Source organism: Leptodactylus fuscus, chromosome 3 (assembly GCF_031893055.1).
Source record: "Leptodactylus fuscus isolate aLepFus1 chromosome 3, aLepFus1.hap2, whole genome shotgun sequence".
NCBI lineage: Eukaryota > Metazoa > Chordata > Amphibia > Anura > Leptodactylidae > Leptodactylus > Leptodactylus fuscus.
The window spans coordinates 147,146,423-147,162,678 of record NC_134267.1 but is presented as its reverse complement, the minus strand read 5'-3'; the positions used below and the strand labels follow the sequence as shown (position 1 = coordinate 147,162,678).

At 42.1% G+C, this 16,256-nt stretch overlaps 1 protein-coding gene across 1 annotated transcript in view; it reads left to right on the top strand.

Annotated features, from left to right (window-relative positions):
• Positions 1 to 16,029, top strand: part of LOC142196904 (uncharacterized) — a 143,891-nt gene extending 127,862 nt beyond the window's left edge. Inside the window, 7 exon segments of the mRNA XM_075266885.1 lie at positions 35 to 166; positions 1,622 to 1,794; positions 5,628 to 5,781; positions 11,534 to 11,719; positions 12,187 to 12,230; positions 13,943 to 14,052; positions 15,925 to 16,029. Of these exon segments, the coding sequence (XP_075122986.1) occupies positions 35 to 166; positions 1,622 to 1,794; positions 5,628 to 5,781; positions 11,534 to 11,719; positions 12,187 to 12,230; positions 13,943 to 14,052; positions 15,925 to 15,972 (847 nt within the window). The 3' untranslated portion in view covers positions 15,973 to 16,029.
• The last annotated feature ends 227 nt before the right edge of the window (positions 16,030 to 16,256 follow it).

The window sequence follows — 16,256 nt, the reverse complement described above, 5'->3', positions numbered from 1 at the left end:
TTCCGTTTAATGTTTTTAAGTTATGCCCATACAGACCATTTGAGAATCTAGTTGTGTTCATCAGACAGGAAGAAACAACATATAGTTGGACCAGACGTGACGTGAGCCAGGCTGGCATCGCGACACATAATGGTGCTGGCCTGGCCCACGTGATGTCACCAAACAGGCACGAAGCCTAGGGATATGGGTAAACACACAATTTTGATTAATTATGTTATTTAGAAAGTAGGAGGGGGAGGGTGTTTCAATTAATGTAGGGATTGCCAGTTATCCCGGACAACCCCTTTAATGGGCATAACTTTCAGTACCTGCTGTATTTCTCTATTTCTATCTATGGATACTGCACAGTACTACTTCTTTAGTTCTGTATTCTGGAGGTAATTCTCAGTATCTGCTCTAATTCTTCATACATGGATGGTGCACAGTGCAACTTTTCTAGTCATTTATTCTGGGTGTAATTCTCAGTATCTGTTCACTATATTCAATGGGTTTAATTAACTAAATCCTATTTGTGGCATAAATGTGTTATGTGTGTGTAATTCTCAGTATCTGCTCTTATTCTGTATATACGAACAATACACAGCATGACTTCTCAAGTCCTGTATATTAGATATAATTCACAGTATCTGATCTTATTCTGTATCACTTCCTTAGTCTTGTGTGCAGGGTTATACTCAGTATCTGTTCTTATTTTGTATATATGGACACTACACAGTACCACATTTCTTGTCCTGTATTTTGAGTGAAATACTCAGTATCTGCTCATGTGGATCTCATTCTGAGTTTGCTATGGAAACCTTAATGCTGCTGCATACATTATCATTAGAGATGAGCGAACACTAAAATGTTCGAGGTTCAAAATCCGATTCGAACAGCCGCACGCTGTTCGACTGTTCGAACGAGTTTCGAACCCCATTATAGTCTAGGGGGGAAATGCTCGTTTCAGGGGTACGCAACATTCGATCAAATTCTACTTACCAAGTCCATGAGTGAGGGTCGGGCTGGATTCTTCTCCCTGCGCAGCGTCCCCGCATCCTCTTCCAGCTTTGAATTCACTCTGCTAGGCATCGGGCCTAGGCAGAGCCGATTGCGCATGCCCGCGCCCGCGCGGACATGCGCAGTCGGCTCTGCCCAGGTCTGATGCCTAAGCAGAATAAATGCAGAGCCGGAAGAGGACGCGGGGACGCTGCGCAGGGAGAAGACTTCTAAAGGTAAGAGAAGAACCAGCATTGATTGGCAATGTATAGCATTCTGCCAATCAACGCTGGTTCTGCATCGAATCTTAACTTCGAACAGCTAGTAGTATTCGATCGAGTACGAGTATTTCGAATACCGTAGTATTCGGTCGAACACCTACTCAATCGAGTACTACTCGCTCATCTCTAATTATCATTATTATTATTTTTATTATTATTATTATTACTGTATGACCCCATCACAGTTCATGTGATGGGGTCATACTGTACAGTTAATAGTATGATAATCTCCAACATGGCTACTTTTGCTCGGTCAAGTACTGATCTCAACTGTTTACTGCTTGAGTTTTGTAAAAACTAGAACATATCATGTTATGAGCTTCCGTACTGAATACCATCTAAAGTTTTATATTTTACGTTTCCAGGAATACATTAGGCAATTTCACAGCAACATACACTGCAAGATTTTCTTATGTGGCAGATATAAATATAGTTACATTTCTAAATGATAAATTGGTAACTGTTCTTAAATCAAGTAATCGAAATATACGTTCAGCAGATCAAATTAAAATTGTCAATGTGACAGAGGGTGACAAAGGTAAGTGCTTTTCATTATCTGTAAACCAGAAGACCAATCCTGATGTTATCTAAAATGCTCTTTCTCTATTTTATGGGAGAGGACAAAGACTAAGCAGGAAAAGGAATAATGTAGGACTTGCATAAGAGTTATTGTATCCTGCGTCCTTTAAAAATTTAATGGTACAGTTGCTGGTTGGCAAATACTCATCAGACTCTATACATGTCTAGATTATATTCATTGGCGTAACTAGGAATGGCTGGACCAAAGGCGAACATTTGACATGGGCCCCAATCCCAACCTACCCCCACCCTCCGCACACAAACCGCATTACTGCACACACTGTTATGCCCCATAGTAGCCCCTGCACACACTATTATGCCTCATAGTGGCCCCTGCACACAGTATTATGCCCCATAGTGGACCACTCATGAACAATTATTATACTCTGGGGTTTTTTAGACCCCATAGCACAATGATTGTTTTTTATGTTTGTATCCTCCCCTGGGTCTCCAATGTTACTTTCCTCTCCCTGACTCCGGTGCAATCCCTGCTGATTTCAGCCATCTTCAATGTTAGTACATATGTCACGTGAGCCAGGCCTGCATTGTGACATATAATGGCACAGGTCCACGTGATGTCCCTAAATAGGACAGGTAAGTAATAGAGATGAGCGAGGAGTGTTTGATCGAGTAGGTGTTCGATCGAATACTACGGTATTCGAAATACTCGTACTCGATCGAACACTACTAGCTGTTCGAAGTTTAAGGTTCGATGCAGAACCAGCGTTGATTGGCAGAATGCTATACATTCTGCCAATCAACGCTGGTTCTTCTCTTACCTTTAGAAGTCTTCTCCGTGCAGCGTCCCTGCGGCGTCTTCTGGCGTGAATTCACTCTGCCTAGGCATCCGGCCTAGGCAGAGCTGACTGCGCATGCGCGGGCATGCCCTTGCATGCCCTTGCATGCGCAGTTGGCTCTGCTCAGGCGCTGACCCGGGCAGAGCCAACTGCGCATGTCTGCGCATGACCGCGCATGCGCAGTCGGCTCTGCCTAGGCCCCGATGCCTAGGCAGAGTGAATTCCAGCCGGAAGAAGACGCGGGGATGCTGCACGGAGAAGACTTCAAGGAGAATCCAGCCCGACCGTCACTCGTGGACTTGGTAAGTATAATTTTATCGAATTTTGCATACCCCTGAAACGAGCATTTCCCCCCATAGACTATAATGGGGTTCGAAATCCATTCGAACAATCGAACAGTGTGCGGCTGTTCGAATCGGATTTCGAACCTCGGACATTTTAGTGTTCGCTCATCTCTAGTAAGTAACAGTGTTTTTTTTATGTTTCTCACCTCCCCTGGACCTCCGATCATTGCACTCCAAGGTCGGAAAATATCCCGGAGTATAATGATAGCAATGTTTTTGGGGTTCGCAGGCCTGTGGCCTCACTTACTGGACCCCGCTCCTGCTCACAGCCGCATCCACAAAAGGGGAAGTACAGGCAGCCGTGAGCAGGAGTGGGGATCGGTAAGTAAATAAGGCCCGTTACCTGCTGGGGTTACTTTAGCAGGTAACGGCCTATAAAAAAACCCAAAACATCAGGGGCCTGTTGGGCTCCTCTAATGTCCTGGGCCCTGTGGCAGACGCTACCACTGCTACCGCAGTAGTTACACCATTGATGATATTATATGTCTATTCAGCTTCTTGGTTGTATACACTTATGTGGTGGTGATGGTGCGTGGTGACACTAATATATTTTAGTGAGCACCACATAACATCAAATAATTTCAGCCATACATCCCTTTCACATATGTAACAGAAAAATGCTGCATTTGCTACATTATCTTCTGTATACATAAAGATAGGCAACCAATAGCAGAAAGTTAGAGACCCACTGAAAGCAATTTGCCTAGTCCAAGCCTACATCCAAACAAGAGAAGAGTGAAACAGCAGTAAAAAACATCCAATAAAAAAGCGGTCGTCACACAGCTGATTTTCAATGACATATGAATGTAAATTTAAAGGGGCTCTATCACTGGGAAAAGTCATTTTTAACTAATCACATCCTTGCATAGGCTTTAGAAATGTTATTTCACACCTACCTTTAGTATGTAAATTGCCTCAGTGGTTTCTGAATAAGTCCATTTTTATTCATATGCTAATGAGCTTCCAGCCAGCTCAGGAAGTTCCCAGAAACCTCCTCTGTTCTATTATCTCCTATGTGTGTGAGGCAAACAGGAAGCAAGAAGTCATCATCAGCAGCAGCAGCCTCCCATAGAAAACAACAGGAGAGGAGTGCACGATGTATCATGCACCAGACTAATTAGCATATGAATAAAAATGGACTTATTCAGAAACCACTGAGGCAATTTACATACTAAAGGTAGGTGTGAAGTAGCATTTTTAAAGCCTATGCAAGGATGTGATTAGTTAAAAATGACTTTTCCTAGTGATAGAGCCCCTATAAGCTAAATTTACACGATCAAGGTTCAAAACAGTAATGAAAAATGTCCATTTTGCACCCAAAGGGCAACCATTTCTACGGATCCCTCTTAGAAAATTAGAGTATGACCTATATATTGATGGTCCATTAAAATGGAACTTCAAAATATCAGTCATGTCAATAAACTCCATTAATTTGCAAAGAATTCAATGTAGCCATATAATTGTTAAAAAAAAAGGTCTTCTCACAAACAATATTCACGGTTGTATAAATATAGCTTAAGGCCTTACTCACATGTCAGTGATGTTTTTGACAGAGCTAACAGCCATTAAAGCCTATTTTTAACTACTGTTTTGCATCCATTATGTTTTTGAAGGCTGAGTGTCATCTGTTTTGTATCGGTCAGTAACCCAACTCAATGATCTGTGTGTTTAATGGATGTAAATTGGCCATCAATCTGTTTTACATTAGTTAAATAAGGATCCATTGATTTTTTTGGGGGGAGTCAGTGTGCCTGTGAAAAACAGTCAACCCCCCCTCCCCCCCCCCCAAAAAAATGGACATGTGAATAGACACATTAGATTCAATGTGTTTTCGAAAGGGTCGTGTGATGGACCTTGCAAAATCGGCTACCACATGTTCGTTTTTCAATGTTACTGTATGCGTATACATCTTAACCGTCAATTTGTAAAGTACTGGGGAATATTTTGGCGCTGTATAAGTAAAATGTATATTATAATATATTATTAACTGAAAGTGGTATAAATGAAGACAGAATGTGATGTGTGGGTGATGACTTTAATAAATAAGAGCAACTATGTTATACTGCCCCCTTATAGCCCCTGATTCACTGATAACACTGGGTTCTCAGCACAGCGGTAAATGGAGCTGACAATGCTTACTCTAAACAGTGTGCTTTATTATTAATTTTTCATGTAGATTGTGAGCCCCATATAGCAATTACAATGTACTTTTTTTCCCTATCAGTATGTCTTTGTAGAATGGGAGGAAATCTACACAAACACAGGTAGAACATACAAACTCCTTGAAGATGTTGTTCCTGGCGAGATTCGAACCCAGGACTCCAGTACTGCAAGGTTGCAGTGCTAACCACTGAGCCACCGTGTTGCTCCGCAGTGTGCTTTATATAGTATATCTGTATAGTACATATCAGCATAACATAGACATCTATATAACAGTACTAGGACAGGTAGATGGACAGTTAGTCGAGCTTGGCTTGTCCATCAACATCTTTTAAGTTGCACTTGTTTGTTGGCAGTACAATATTTTAGAGAATTTTATAGGATATTGGTGTGGGATTGGTTATGGTTGGCAATGTGAGCACCTTAGGCTGAGATTTTCATATAACAAGCCTCTCACACTACTCAAGACAGTTGTTGTTTTCTTTCCTCAGTGAGTGTGCAAGACCTGGCAAAGAGTGCCAGCTGTAAGTATGCTGGATATGAAGTGAATCTTAATGATCTGACATGTATCTACAAGTGCCTCAACAGTTCCTACTGTAAGAATGATGGTATCTGTCTTCTAGTTAATGGAAATGTTAATTGCAGGTATGTAGTTATTCTGTCATTTGTATGTCTTATATACGTAAATCTTTATTGATATAACAGAATTGACAGAAATAGTAGTGGCACAAAACATCAGTTTTACATTAGAACAAGTGTATAGGTGGAAACATGTCCTTCCTTACCTTTATTCAGATAAGTAACATGTAGAAAAATGGTATTAAGAACTTAGAATCCATGAAAAAAAGGGACAAAAGGTTTCAGAAGGAATGAAGGGAGAAAGGTGGATCTCAACATATTGTAGACTGCAATTAATATGATTCTAGGTGAGATACCCATTCCATCTTTTTAAAGTGTTGAGCACTAGTGCTAAAATTCAGCTGTGGTCCTCCGCACAGCTTTTCCCCATAACTGCGAGCCACTACCCATCCTTACAAGAGATCCAACCCAGCTATTTTTTGTTATATGATTGGGTCTCCCTAATTAGTATACACACACCCCCTTGGCAGATCAAAAAATCCCCTTATTTTGGCCCTTAAATAGTATAACACCTCCTTGTATTTGACCTCTACACAATATACAACCCTCTTTTTTTTGGCCCACCATATGATACATGACCTCCATTTTCTGGCTCCACACATGGTATATAACCCCCCTTTTTCTGGCCCACAACACGTTATGTGACCGCCCTTTTTTTGCCCACTGCACAGTTTAAGACCCTCTTCTTATGTTCCCACACAGTGTATGGCCCCCTTTTTATGGCTCCCAGACAGCTTAACCCCCTTTCGTACCTCTCACAATGTATATGACCCTTTTAATAGCCCACAAGCAGTATATGACCCCCTTTTTTTGCAACCCCACTCCACTAGGCTTATAGACTCCACACAAACAGACTATATGATCCTCCCCCTAGCATATGTTAAGCCGCTACCTATTGTATTATTGCAATACGTAGCAGCCAATAATTTTTACTCTCCTGTGCACACTCCTATCCAGGCTGCCCTTCGATGCTGCCTACAGGGTGTGCTGTAGCCAATGTTGAATAATGCCAGGACACTATGTTTTTCAGCGTCATGATGTAAGTGCAGTGTCTGGACAGGAGCATGGACAGGTTGTTGGCCGCTACCTATTGCAATAACACAAGTTATGATTAAAATGCAACCCCCAGTTTATTCCATGAGGTGCTGCCTGAGGCCATCGCCTTAGGTCACCTCATGGAAGATGCGCTCCTGGATTCAGCACTAGCTGCAAAGGTCTTCTAAAAATATTGTCTGCCCAAAAATGTACTGATTGGAGACAGCATTTCTACAACACAACTTTTCTAATATAGCAGGCTTTGACACAGCGACACATCTCTGGTCAAATAAATTTATTTAGATTGCATATCTACATAATGAGAAGTGAGTACTTACATCTTGTAACTTCTTCTTTGATTGTAGCAGGGGAAATGGAGAAAAATCTTTAGCTTATGCTAGGTTCACACTAGCATTGGTCTCTCCCCACTGTGTCGGACACGCAGCACTTTGTGTCCGGTTAAAAAAAAAACGGTTTAGCTGCAGACAGGCACAAAACGCTCAGGGACAGTCACTTTGAATGGGTTTGAAAACTTACTGCCGGGTTTCTGTCGCCTGTGCAGTATCTCAGGGTAGAAGACGGAAACCCAGCAGAATTGCCTAAAGCGGACACGGGCGCATGTGTGAATCCGTCCTAACAATTTTCTCCACATCATCCCTTGCTTGAGTGTATACTGGGCTATTACTTGTTTGGCATTAAAAGGTAATGATCCCTTGATGGGAAAAGGGAAAGACATGTCAGGCAACTTGTGCATCATGTGTTCCAAAAAGTGAAAAGAAGTGAAAAAAAACTCTAGCACCATCAAAAAAATAAAAATCTATCAATAGAAACAGGAAAAAGAAATCCATCTCAATAAAACCTATGCACTTCGAACCCCCTCATGAGTTCTTAGTCATGGTATGAATGTGGAGAGAAAAAAACTGCAACCTTTATATCAATAACCCCATCCCCACCAGTTCTAAAATCCTGCCCGTAATTGAAACACATAATGTAAGCATATAAAACACATTGCCAAAACAAACTGCATTATATATTTGTAGAAAATGTATCCAACCTTAAAGTGGTTCTTCTGCATTTGTTTACTTTTACAAAAATACAAGCTTACACACTACAGGCAACATTAACTGTAGTAGAGTGACGGATGCAGATGGAGACACCACTGTGTCCGTTCTCATTGATTCTAATGTAAAAAAAACATGATAGACTCTATCTTGTAACGGAAGCAAAAATCCTGCATGCACCACTTTTTCTTCCTTCAGGATATAGCGGGCTGTAGCCAAAAAAAGCGCTTTTGGAAAAACTGTGGCGGAAACGCATAAAGGTCAACAGAGTTTTCCTCATGCATTAGCATTCATTGCTGTACTTCAAAGATGTTATACTGTAGCATAACTAGTCTTAAACACAGATGCAAGCAAATACATATTTTCACTGTGGATTTACCTTCATTACGCAATAACCTCCACAGTTGTGTTGCTGTAGCAAAAACCCATGTATTATATGAATCTCAAGGATACTATGGATTTGTGGCAGTTTCAGATTCCACAAACAAGAAAGGGCAATACAATATATGTAAATTAGATTTTCAAAGCCTCATTCACATGCAGTGATTTTAACCTGTGCCCGACACAGGAAGAGAACACTTGTGTCACCTCCATTGACAGCAATCACGACAGTCCTCAAATATACATCTACACACTATGGCGCAATGGTTAGGTGTAGAGATGAGCGAACACTAAAATGTTCGAGGTTCGAAATTCGATTCGAACAGCCGCTCACTGTTCGAGTGTTCGAATGGGTTTCGAACCCCATTATAGTCTATGGGGAACATATACTCGTTAAGGGGGAAACCCAAATCCGTGTCTGGAGGGTCACCAAGTCCACTATGACACCCCAGGAAATGATACCAACACCCTGGAATGACACTGGGACAGCAGGGGAAGCATGTCTGGGGGCATAAAAGTCACTTTATTTCATGGAAATCCCTGTCAGTTTGCGATTTTCGCAAGCTAACTTTTCCCCATAGAAATGCATTGGCCAGTGCTGATTGGACAGAGTACGGAATTCGACCAATCAGCGCTGGCTCTGCTGGAGGAGGCGGAGTCTAAGATCGCTCCACACCAGTCTCCATTCAGGTCCGACCTTAGACTCCGCCTCCTCCGGCAGAGCCAGCGCTGATTGGCCGAAGGCTGGCCAATGCATTCCTATGCGAATGCAGAGACTTAGCAGTGCTGAGCCAGTTCTGCTCAACTACACATCTGATGCACACTCGGCTCTGCTACATCTGATGCAAACTCGGCTCTGCTACATCAGATTATGTACATCTGATGTAGCAGAGCCGAGGGTGCACTAGAACCCCTGTACAAACTCAGTTCACGCTAATAGAATGCTAAGCACACACATTCAGCTCTACTTCATCGGGCTAATAGAATGCATTGGCCAGCGCTGATTGGCCAGAGTACGGAACTCGACCAATCAGCGCTGGCTCTGCTGGAGGAGGTGGAGTCTAAGATCGCTCCACACCAGTCTCCATTCAGGTCCGACCTTAGACTCCGCCTCCTCCGGCAGAGCCAGCGCTGATTGGCCGAAGGCTGGCCAATGCATTCCTATGCGAATGCAGAGACTTAGCAGTGCTGAGCCAGTTCTGCTCAACTACACATCTGATGCACACTCGGCTCTGCTACATCTGATGCAAACTCGGCTCTGCTACATCAGATGATGTACATCTGATGTAGCAGAGCCGAGGGTGCACTAGAACCCCTGTACAAACTCAGTTCATGCTAATAGAATGCATTGGCCAGCGCTGATTGGCCAATACATTCTATTAGCCCGATGAAGTAGAGCTGAATGTGTGTGCTAAGCACACACATTCAGCTCTACTTCATCAGGCTAATAGAATGCATTGGCCAGCGCTGATTGGCCAGAGTACGGAACGCGACCAATCAGCGCTGGCTCTGCTGGAGGAGGCGGAGTCTAAGATCGCTCCACACCAGTCTCCATTCAGGTCCGACCTTAGACTCCGCCTCCTCCGGCAGAGCCAGCGCTGATTGGCCGAAGGCTGGCCAATGCATTCCTATGCGAATGCAGAGACTTAGCAGTGCTGAGCCAGTTCTGCTCAACTACACATCTGATGCACACTCGGCTCTGCTACATCAGATGTGTAGTTGAGCAGAACTGGCTCAGCACTGCTAAGTCTCTGCATTCGCATAGGAATGCATTGGCCAGCCTTCGGCCAATCAGCGCTGGCTCTGCCGGAGGAGGCAGAGTCTAAGGTCGGACCTGAATGGAGACTGGTGTGGAGCGATCTTAGACTCCGCCTCCTCCAGCAGAGCCAGCGCTGATTGGTCGAGTTCCGTACTCTGGCCAATCAGCGCTGGCCAATCAGCGCTGGCCAATGCATTCTATTAGCGTGAACTGAGTTTGCACAGGGGTTCTAGTGCACCCTCGGCTCTGCTACATCAGATTGCTACATCTGATGTAGCAGTGCCGAGTGTGCATCAGATGTAGCAGAGCCGAGTGTGCATCAGATGTGTAGTTGAGCAGAACTGGCTCAGCACTGCTAAGTCTCTGCATTCGCATAGGAATGCATTGGCCAGCCTTCGGCCAATCAGCGCTGGCTCTGCCGGAGGAGGCGGAGTCTAAGGTCGGACCTGAATGGAGACTGGTGTGGAGCGATCTTAGACTCCGCCTCCTCCAGCAGAGCCAGCGCTGATTGGTCGAGTTCCGTACTCTGGCCAATCAGCGCTGGCCAATGCATTCCTATTGGAAAAAGTTTATGTCACAAAAATCACAATTACACACCCGATAGAGCCCCAAAAAGTTATTTTGAATAACATTCCTACCTAAATAAAGGCTATCCCTAGCTATCCCTGCCTGTACAGCTATCCCTGTCTCTTAGTCACAAAGTTCACATTCTCATATGACCCGGATTTGAAATCCACTATTCGTCTAAAATGGAGGTCACCTGATTTCGGCAGCCAATGACTTTTTCCGATTTTTTTCGATGCCTCCGGTGTCGTAGGTCCTGTCCCACCTCCTCTGCGCTGTTATTGGTGCAAAAAAAGCGCCAGGGAAGGTGGGAGGGGAATCAAATTTTTTTTGGAGTTTGCCACGTGATGTTCGATTCGAATCGAACACATCGAACAGCCTGATATCCGATCGAACATGTGTTCGATAGAACACTGTTCGCTCATCTCTAGTTAGGTGTTATTGGATCTGATGAGTGTCAGTGGATCTGATAATACTTAATGTCTAAATGGGGGAGGGTGGAGAACAGAAACTGGTGTAGCCCTGGGGCGATACACTCAGAATAGAAAAGTGATGTGGCCCTATGAATGCTACATATATGGTTCAGAGAGAATGAGTTAAAGACTACATTTGTAGTTCACTATTTCTATTTTGGGCACCCTGCCAATCAGCCTCACATATGTTTGTAGCATACATGAATGGATGGTCAAATATAGAGTTCACTAAACTATCAAAGGTCGATGCAAAGGGCTGCATAATCCTATTGCTACTATATCTGTGCTGAAGCCTGTATTAGCGACTGCAGTGTTTTAGGTAGCTCGCCCTTGCTTATTTATAATACACATCTACATTTTAACAAGTGTTCAGACAGGCAGTTATATTATGTGAAGCTCTTTTTGTGATCAGCTTAATTCTTATATGCACAACACAACAAATCCACAATAATTTATATTTTGCGATTTTTTTTTTCTTATTTTAGTTGTAAATCCTTCTCTATATATGTCACATCTGGACTTCAATGTGAAAATTTGTCTATGAACCTAAATGCGTTCTTTGGCATACTGTTTGGAACTTTGGCCTTTATTCTTCTGCTCCTCCTGGGAATTGGGTTTGGGGTATACTTGTATCGAAAAAGAAAACAAAAACAAAATGAAGCCGATGATGGGTAAGTGACAGCTACTGTATACTTTATATCAAATGTATCATTTCAAGAAAAACAACAAGAATTCTGAATGAATTTTTTTGAAAAGGGAACCAGTGACATTATCAAACTCCATGAACAATGAAGTCCATCAGCTATTCTATCACTTACAAAACATACTGTAAGAGATTTATTAATACTGGTGGTCTATGTTAGTGGAGCAGCCGCCATATTTATTAACAAGGAAATGTAGAGTAGGAAATTCATAATACTGTACCAATCTTGCATATTGCAAACTGCAATCCTTTTGGCATATAGCTGGTGAATGAAGTGATACATTCAGTGCTTGCACTAGGAGCTTATGCAATGCCTATAGGAACAGTTATACTTACCGTTTTAAGAGCATTTTATAAGTTGCATGTTTTCTCTCACCACCTTCTAATGCTGTTTAATACCTTTTTTTTTTTTTTCTTTTTTTTTTTTTTAATCAGAATGTATACTACACAGTTTAGCTGGAGAACCTCACCATTTTCATGTAAGTACAGAACTATGTTTTACCATTTTTATACATTTCCATGTAGTAATATCTATTTTGCTTAAGTCAAGCTATACACAATAAAATGCAGTCCAGTCTGGAGGCAGCATGTTTTAGAGTAGAATAACTCAACAAGATTTTGTAAATGCCCACTGACCAGTGTCTGCCATCAGGTTGAAATGCTATCTGAATAGTGACTAAATATGTAAGTATATGACTCATTCAAAGAGGACCTTTCATCAGATTGGGCACAGGCAGTTCTATATACTGCTGGAAAGCCGACAGTACGCTGAATTCAGCGTACTATCGGCTTTCCCGATCTGTGCCCCGGGTAAAGAGCTTTCGGTCCCGGTACCGTATCGCTTTACAGTCAGTAGGGCATTTCTGACAGTCAGCCAGAAACATCCTTCTCCACAGCAGCGCCTATCGCGCTACACAGTGTAAGCATTCCTCCCCACTCACACAGTACAGCGCGATAGGCGCTGCTGTGGAGAAGGACGTTCCTGACAGACTGTCAGAAATGCCCTACTGACTGTAAAGCGCTACGGTACCGGGACCAATAGCTCTTTACCCGGGGCACAGATCGGGAAAGCCGATAGTGCGCTGCATTCAGCGCACTGTCAGCTTTCCAGCAGTATATGGAATTGCCTGTGCCCAATCTGATGAAAGGTCCTCTTTAAGGCATGCCTCTAACCACACCCAGTGTGTAACGTACATGGTGAAGTCTCCTTAGTGCCCCCATATATTATAATGCTCCCTTAGTGCCCATAGACAGTATAATGCCACTTTAGTGTCTCCACACAGCATAATGCTCCTTAATGGCCGGCACATGGCATAATGCACTATTGGTTCCCCCATACAGTAAAATGTTCCCTTATTTCTCCCCCACAGTATAATTCTCCCTAAGTGGCTTCCACATTGTATAAATATCCTATTGGTGCCCCCACACAGTATAATGCCTCTGCAGTGCCCTCACGCAGTGTAATGCTCCTAGCACACCCTCAAACAATATGAGGCCAAATTTGTGTCTCGTTCACATAGTATATTACCTCTTTAGTGCTCCCACACAGAATAACTGTCACCATAGTGCCCCCTCATATACCCCTTGGTAGGTTGCTACCAGGAAATGTTTTCCTTGCTTCAGCATAATGACACTGAAAGACTTTTCTCTGGACTAATGCTTCTTTAGCACTCATGCAACACAGCTGTGGCAGCAGAGATCGACAATCCTCACGGTCAGCCATAATTGTGCTTCTCCTGTGTATGCAGCAAGGACAGGTTACACTCCTTGCTGCTACTGTGTTACATCAGTGCAAAGGGAATTGGAGCATTGGGAATCAGTCTTTTTTCTGACTACTATCATTATGTACCAGCAAGGAGGCATGGGTCAGGACAGCTTGTGTTGTGACCTGATTTGTTACTGTGATCCACCAATTGAGTACAACCATGATAAAGCAGGAAAAGCTGATCAGACTGATACAATATATAAAGAAATATATGTGAGAGAAAAATTCAATATAACTAGACTCCTAAGGCCAGAATAAGCAGGGAGTAAAATGAATAAACTACCAGATATTAGCAGCTGTAAGAAAACTATATACAGTATCAGTCTACAGTATTTTGCCCAACGATTGGACGGCATTTTCAAAGTGACAAATTTAATTTGGTGTTAATGTTAGCTTATCTTAACTCTATGCTGATAACATTTTTAGCCTTCACAAGACTTAAAGAAGCGGAAATACCAAACTTAGAAGAAGACAATAAAGTTCCACATTTGGTCAGCTGGAAACCTCACCTTGAGAAAGTCGATAGTTTAGTAGAGGTATGATCATTTATATTACATCATTCAAAGTACATCCTCATTTCTACTTTGGTACAGCCCGGTATCATTAGGATCATGTTTGGGTTCTCTTGCTGCCTATATATATGCATCAGTATAACAGACTTCCAGCATGCCCTGTGTATAGTTTAATCCAGGCCTCAATGTCCAAATAGGGGTTGTGTTGTGCAAAATCTTTAAATCTTAGCTAAAGTTGTGGACAACATTTGATTTTCTGACAGTATTTGTTTCATTAATAAATTTTGTTACATACTTTTTTTAACAATTTTTTTCTCCTCTCTGTGAAATCCTGCATTTCATCCCTCTTTCTCTTGAAATGAAGAGAATATGAAGGGGAGGGTCACTTCAAGCGACTTTATCGCAGGCATTATAAAGCATAGAAATTTGATTTTTTTTTTTTTTTTATGTAGATTGTGAGCCCCACATAGAGCTCACAATGTACATTTTTCCCTATCAGTATGTCTTTGGAATATGGGATGGAAATCCATGCAAACACGGGGAGAACATACAAACTCCTTGCAGCTGGTTTTTTGCCCTTGGTGGGATTTGAACACCAGGACTCCAGTGCTGCAAGGCTGCAGTGCTAACCACTGAGCCACCGTGTGGCCCCTAGAAATTTGATTTTGGTGTCGTATGAAAGAGGACATCATCTTTCATATCATACGATGGCCGAATATACAGGTCAACCTGTATAATTTCCAGAGATATCACTGGAAATTATATTACAAAATGTATTAATGACACATAAGGTGCCAGAAAATCAATAGTTGTCTGAAAGTTTAGTTACGCTTTAACCCTTTCCTGACATCTGCTGTAAGAGTACAGCAAATGTCAGGTATTTAAATATAGTGGCTGCTCAAGAGCTGAGCAGCTGTCAAAGCTGCCAGGTATCTGCTGTATTACCTGGGCACTGTATTACTGTGGGCACTGATTGCGAGCATTAACCCCCAGGTCCATGGTCAAAGAAGACCAAGATGTCATTTGCCTGGCCGTGCACGGGCACCACCATATTGCCGTGGAGAATCGAAACCCAGAGTGAGCTCCAGGGCTGGTGTATCCTTACAATGACAGACCTGGGAGCCTTCAAAAGGCTCCTGGCTGTCTGACATTATCTTCTATTGCAGGCTGTTTTATGCAGCCTGCAATAGAAGTACTGTTATTTTGCAATGCAAACAGTAGCTTGCCAATTTTTTTTTCCGCTACAGCGTTCACTATAGAGCAACAGGGGTCTGATCATTAATGAATAATCATCAGACCCCTGTTGCTCTATAGTGAACGCCGTAGCGGAAAAAAAAAATTGGCAAGCTACTGTTTTTTCATTTTTGAATTTTTTTTTTTTTTCAAAAGTACAATAGACATTTCCCAAACTGGTATAATTAAAAAGTACACTTGGCCCCACAAAAAAATGCCCTATGCATCCCCTTACACGGAAATCTAAAAAAAAGTTATGGGTGTCAGAATATGGCAACTTTTAGAAAAAAAAAATGTTTTTCCAAGTTTTAGATTTTTGTCTGTGACATGTCATTTTAGCTGCAACGTGAATCCCGTAAAAACGAAGCCTGCAAGAAAGTCACACAAATGCACTTTTCTCCAATTCACCTCCATTCTGAATTTTTTTTGAGCTTTTTGTTCTACATTAAGCCCTCATATGGCTCTGTGAACGGAAAAATAAAAAAGTTATGTGGTTTGGGAGGCAGGGAGTCAAAAACGAAAATTGAAAAATGTCACTGGCGGAACAGGGTTAAATCCCATTAGTATGTCAAAGCCAGTTTCTGCCATAGGATTCCCTGGTAGTTTGTTAGGCCCTTCCAACCAAACATTTCCACTATCATATCTCTGTATGTTTTATTTTAGGTCAAGATAAAGCGACCAGAAGTGCAAAATGGCTCAATCAAGAAATAATAGAAATCCAAACAAAACGAATATATTTCTATGATGTTTTAGGTATATACCTAAAATGGAGATGTATTTAATAAGCAAAGAATAAACTTTGCTTAACTTAACAAGGCATAACTGCCCACAGAATATGAAATATATTGAAATGAGTAAGCCAATCCTTAGAGGTTACATTGCTGCATTATTGAAACTGTTGTGTTTTAAATTATTGGTAAAATTGCATATACTTGCATAACTGAGCAAGTACCACCGATTATTTTCTTATTTTACTGAATTCCTAATGTTTACAA